General features: G+C 49.9%; 1 protein-coding gene across 1 annotated transcript; it reads right to left on the bottom strand.

The window, feature by feature from the left end:
* Positions 1 to 1,841: 1,841 nt before the first annotated feature.
* Positions 1,842 to 3,524, bottom strand: LOC310930127 (G-protein coupled receptor 22-like; the record flags this gene model as incomplete). The annotated part of the gene is made up of 1 exon (XM_083893051.1): positions 1,842 to 3,524. One exon carries the CDS (start codon positions 3,522 to 3,524, stop codon positions 1,842 to 1,844), a length of 1,683 nt encoding a protein of 560 aa, XP_083749177.1.
* Positions 3,525 to 6,343: the final 2,819 nt, after the last annotated feature.

Here is a 6,343-nt window from a genome sequence, read left to right as displayed (position 1 = left end):
AATGTACAGTACAGTGTACACACACACACATTAACAGGTTTAACACAAATACACTGACATGAGTCTTCTCTTCACGGTCAAACTCTTCCTCCAACTCACACGGAGTCGATCACAATGTTTGATTTTTCTGTCCGGCAGATGATTGTGATCCCAAAAAAATATATATAGTTAAATTCTAAAACCCCAAAACAGACACGTCGATATTTACATCCCTGAAAAATGTACACGAATACACACAAAGTATTGTCTTTAATCCGGCTCGTAAGTGTAAAAGGGGGGTGAAGGACAACATAGTCCAACAAACGAGCTCTCCGAGACAAGAGCTCGTACAAAGTGGAATCTACTATCCGACGCATGAACCGACACGTTATCTTTTCCTACAGCAACAGCTTTTTGAGGACTGGTTGAGTGTTTTTCACGTCCAGCATATTTCTGGAAATGAGACATGAAGCCCTGAGGAGAAAGACAGATGCAGATTTATATATATAGAGAGAGAGGAACACGTCCAGGAACCTCCAGTCACAGGTCTTGTCTGTCTCTGCTCTGTCTTTCAAAAGTGCCGTCCAAAAAAAAAGCCAAACAGCTAACACGAGAGGACATGTCCCACAGTCTGTGATTGGTTTTTTTCTTCTTCTTCTTCTATGGTTTGAGTCGCTAGTTTACAAACTGCAGCGGCTACGATCACAGTTTGTGTTTGTGTCACAAAATATTGCCCTTTTGAGTTCCACTTGAAAAGCTTGAAAGTAACACAATATCAGTAATAATATTACAGTGGCCTGTCGTATACACAATAGTTACAGTTTCATATCGGAGGACCTCTTCTCTTCTCTGTCATCTAAAGCTGAAATAGAAAAAAAAACACAAACACAAATATTCTTCTTTGTACACACGTCCTAGTGGCGTCATTGCTTTTGCTCGCGATTTATTGCACATAACCATGGACACGCGCTCTTGTTTATGTAGTTTTCCCACACACTTTCATACAAACGCACACATGCATATATATATATGTATATATGTGTATATATATATACACATACTGTATATGCTCACATGTAAACATACAAACACAGTCGTACAAATATCCTCATCTATGCCATCATGACTGTTGCTCAAAACAAACAAACAAACAAAAAACATGCCTTATAGCTTTAACACATTCTTATAAGACATGGTGCTTATTGGAAATGATCTCTTTTTGCAGTTTTCTGATCCTGTAAACGTTGTGATCTGAATGTTTGCATTGAACCTGGCATTCATTTGCTTTACCGTATATATTGTTGTAAACATACAGCACCACGAGAATATATTAAATAACTCAATGAAGGCATGGGAGGGGGAAAAAAAGGGAAAATAATGAGAATTGTATTCCTTGATAATTATTATTATTATTATTATTATTATTTTCCTCACTGAGAGTATTTGTGCAGGTAGATATCGGTGTGCTTTCACAGATCGACTACATATAGATCAGTGTGTGCGTGTCTCTGTGCATAAGCACGTGCACATGCAAGATTAAAGTGCACGCACGGGTGACAGTGTACGCGTTTTCCTTGTTAGCTAACCCTTACTCTTACGCGTGGGCTACGATTTCCAGTCGCCGCGGAGAAACGGGCGGCCACCATGTCAGTCACGACGTGGCACGACTAATGAGGATGTGCGGAAAAGCTGCCTCTAATTAGAGCTCAGGACTCACTTGTCTGCACATCTGCATGGGACCTGGGGTCACGGGATTTGTCCTGACCTTTGTAAACAAACGGCCTCTTATTTCCTCTCACGCGCACACAGTCATGACTACAGATGCATACAGTTTCTCAAATCCACACACACACACATAAACATCACTCCCTCACGGCCTCCGTGAGGCACCGATCGGTGCCATCGCTGGCCTCCACGCGCGGCTTGCGGTTCTTCCTCTGCGCTCCTCCCTCCACCCACGAGTTATGAATAACCGTCCCGCCGCTGACCGCCGGGTCCACCTGCAGAAGGGACACCACCCTCTTCTTGACGCGCGTCTTGAGGGCGCGCCGCAGCTTCTGCCGGGTAAAAGCATAGAGCAGCGGATGGAAAATAGTCGTCCCGTACGCCATCGCCAGGAAGCAGAGACGGAGCCGCACCAGGCTGTCGCTGGGACCCAGGCACAGGATCAGGACGTTGACCGCGGACAGCGGGGCCCAGCACCCCAAGAAGCTGGATATGATGATGAGGGACATCTTCAGGACGCGGCGTTGGCGCTCCCTGCGGTCCCTGTGTCTGCGCACGGCGCGCCTCAACGCGATGATGGCAGAGACGGAAGCCTGGACGCCCATGGAGGAGGCGGGAGGCGGTGATGTGGCGTGGGTCTGTGTTGAGGCGGACGCTGGAGCCTGGGTCGGGGAGGCAGGGGTGGCAGGGGTGGTAGCGATAGGTGTAGTGGCAGCGGTGCTGACGGTCGTGACCGTTGCGCCGCTGTCGGAAATCCCCGGCGGCATGGAGGAGATCGGCGGCGGCGACGTCGGAGTCGGCGTCGGCGAGGGGATGAGAGGAGGATGGGCGAGGTTCCGGTTCTGGTTCGAGGACACGACCTCTGTGGGCAGGCTCAGGTCCTTCTTCTTCCGCCTCCTGCAGCGTATCCTGCAGGTGGAGTCCTTTGTACGTTTACCCCTCATCATGTGGGATCCTATGCGGATGTTGAGCGCCTGCAGGATCTTGGAGTAGGTGAACAACATGACGGCCACCGCTATGAAGAAGCAGGGAACTTGGAGTAACAAGTGGTAATACATGGCCATGCCTGTGTAGTAGCCCTGCCCGCCGACGCACAGCAGTGTCCTGTTCTGCCATACTGGGGGCAGGTGGTGTGAGGGGGAGGACGGGTGACTGGGGGGTAATAAAGACGGAGGAAGGGAGGAAAAAATGGGAATCAGTCTGGTGGTGAGCTCGTTGCTTTCCGCCTCCTCGTCTTCGCCGTCCTCAGCCGCTGAAGAAAAGAAGTCGCCCTCTATGAACGGCAAGAAGAAGACGGCCAGAGACACCACCCACACGGCCGCCAGGAGCAGCGCAGCGCGCCTGGGGGTCAGCAGACGACTGGCCGGGCGCACCGAGATGTCGTAGCGGTCCAGACTGATCACCAGCACGTTGACCGCCGTCGCCACGCTGGTGAACGTCACGCACGCTTCGTGGAAGCAGCACAGAGTGGCCAGACTGCCGACGCCGCTCGCGTTCGCCGGCAGCAGGATGACGGCGACGGTCAGCGGCAGACACAGCACGCACACCAGTATGTCCAGCACGTGGAGGTTGACCGTGACCAGGTTGCTGACGGAATCCACGAGGTTGGACTGGGCGCAGTAGAGCACAAGCACGGTCAGGTTGCTGCTGAAGCCCAGCACCAGCTCCAGCATGAGCACGGTGGTCAAGGACACCTGGAACCCCAGGGGGTACGGCGTGCTCCAGCCCTCCTCCACTCCCACCTCGCCGCCTCCATCCAACAGGTCTACCCCCTGACCGTCGCTGGTCTCCAGGAGGTCGCGATAGCCTTCGGTCTCCATTGACGCGACGGCTCTCCTTCATACATAGCAACAGCGACCGCCGGCCCTCACCATGTTCTAGTCTCGCCTTGTCGCGCTGAGGATAACGGGCCAGGTCTGGTGGTCGATTTCTACGAAAAGGAAGACAAACAGGAGGACAAAGATTGCACAGTTTAGTCGCCAGCTTGTCTCATATTTTGCTCAAAAATAACACTGTACAACAAGTACAAGTCAAACGTGTCAGATTTCGCGAGTAGAGGAGAAGCCATGAGTTTGGCGCAGAAAGTGATCTTGGCAGTCGAGTGGAATCGCGGGGGGTGGGGTGGGGGGTTGGTGCAGTTCAAGCTGCCGCTGATGACCCATGAAGTCTCACTGAGCTCAGGCATTTAGACAACATCATGCCTCGCATAAACAATGGGAACGGTTGGAGAGAGAGGAGCAGAATGTCTCATGGTGGACGCTATTAGGAACAAGGGCATTTAGCAAGTAAGTAATCCCACACAGTCATATTTAAAGGTGTTATATTTGCATTAAAAAAAAATATTTTGCAGACTGCAAATCATGTTTTGGCGTGTTGCGCCAACTACCGCCATCTACCAATCACTGCAGTCAGTAGAGTCTCAGCTGCGGAGCAACCACGGGTTGCCAGTTACGTCAGAAAACGAAACCTAAAAGACTTCTAAAAGACTTCTGCTTAGGGCCCCTACAGACTCTAGAATCGCCTCTGCTCATGGGGATTGTGTTTCCTGCGTATATGCGTATACACTCCATACTCTACTGTACGCTGACTTCTGTTCAAACAAATATCATATAGTAATGCCTCTTGTGTGCATGCGTGCGTGGGAGGACGCCCGCGATTCATTATCATGCAACATGTTTTACACGGGCCAGTAAAACAACCTCGCAGGATAAAAGCAAAACATACAAGGAAGCAATCACACCTGTATTAAAACGGCAGCGGCGTTAATGCACATCGCATGCAACAATAATACCTGTGTCCCTGCATCAGTAAATATAAGACAACATAAAGCCCCTGGAGCAGTGTGTAAGTGTCAGCCTCTACCTCCAAGAAGAGAGGTGGCAGCGACATTGTTAGGCCGCTCCCAGAGACCGCGTGGTGCGCGTCAACGTTAGCAGGCGCCCAAGTGACGGTGGCAGCAGTTAATCGTTCTCACAGGGAGATGTAATGAAGATGAATGGATCAATGATGCACAAAGAGTGGCACGTAAAAAAACAACGCTCGTCGAGAAAGAAACCCCCCTTTCCCCCCCTCCGTATCCGTTCTCGTCTGCTATCCCGCAACCTTCACAACCCTCTGATCTTTTTTTTTTACAGTTTAGTGGCTGAGACGGACTGTTTTGCATGTGGAGCATGTTATCCCTGATGTCTGGCCGGGTGCTCTCCTGTGCCTGGGAGAGAAATCGTATATAAAGTGCTTGTTGATTTGAGCGGAGACAGAAAACGATTCCCTGCTCGAGTGAGGAAGAAGCTACAGGTGTGTGTCCTTTTCAGCAGCCTTTGCTGCCAACCTTTTCCTCTGCTACTGTCCTCACACCCTTGTTTGCCCTTTTATTTCACAGTTCAAAAGACCTGCAGTCAGAGCAGGACTCCGACGTGGAACAATGGTCTATCATAATCCACTAATAGGTTCCATGGGGTTTGTGGTGCTGCTAGAACACGTGTCAAACGCAAGAAGTGGCCGTCACGTCATTTCATGTGGCCCGTGAGTGATTAATTGATCTTAAAAATCTGTGTTAAAATAGGTCTATGCTGCTTTAAGGTGTGTGTTGACCATAAACTACATTTCCCACAATGCATGGATATTGTATTACCCATAAAGTTCCCCGATCGGGGAGCATCGGACCTTTTTTAAAAAAAAAAAAAAAAGGGTCCTATGTTCCCCACTTTGTGGAAGCCTGGGTGTGGAGCTCCAGGGTAAAGGGTTAGGATTAGGGTAAGGGTAAGGGTAAGGGTTAGGGTAAGGGGTAGGGTCCTATGTTCCCCGGGTCCTTTTTGGTGAACAGCAGGGAACATAGACATAGGACCCTTTCTTTTAGAAAGGGTCCTATGTTCCCCGGTCACATACAAAGCGGGGAACATAGGACCCGGGGAACATGGATACGGTCCCCAGTTAAGCCCAATTTATACTCCTGCGTAAAGTGCTCTACGTAGGTTACGCAGAGCCCTCTGTGTCGACGCAGTCACTCCGTCAAGGGACAACGGAGACGGCAAGAGCTGCGATTGGTCCTCAGGACAGGCCCAGCTATCGCTACTCCTTGCCGAGCGTCCACAGAGGCGGAGCTGATCACCGCCGACAACGTCGCTGCCAAACTATAAATACGTCATATCTTAATACGCAAACCACATGTTTAGACTCTAAATGGCCAATTTCTCGCCTCAAATTATCTTGAAACTGCGTTCCGGGACACAGAAAAGTGAGAAACGGCCACTGTTGTCAACAACAACAACAGTCTTTCTCTCACTGTAGTCTAAAACACAACAACCTTGCGCAGCGACCCCTACCGATCGGGTGGGAAATTGCAGCGCGTATCCGTCCACTACGCAGCCGTATGAAGGCTCGAGGGGTCTCCGTAGTTACGCAGTCGGATAACGCATTACGCAGTCGGAGAAGTATAATGTGGCCTTTACGCTAACATGACCAAGTGTCACTCTTCGACGCCACAGGAAAGGGAGCACAAACACAAACGCACTAGCTATCTTGTCCTTGTCCTATCTTGTCTTCTAACTGAACTGTTTTCAGATGTTGAAAGCACATTCCCACAGCCGTCATGGAAGTATTAAAAATGCAATTGAGTCCCTGGTAGAATAATCTAAATCTA

The sequence above is a fragment of the Microchirus variegatus genome (assembly GCF_963457635.1).
Source record: "Microchirus variegatus genome assembly, chromosome: 7".
In the NCBI taxonomy this organism is placed as follows: domain Eukaryota; kingdom Metazoa; phylum Chordata; class Actinopteri; order Pleuronectiformes; family Soleidae; genus Microchirus; species Microchirus variegatus.
This window is presented reverse-complemented; position numbering and strand designations above follow the sequence as displayed.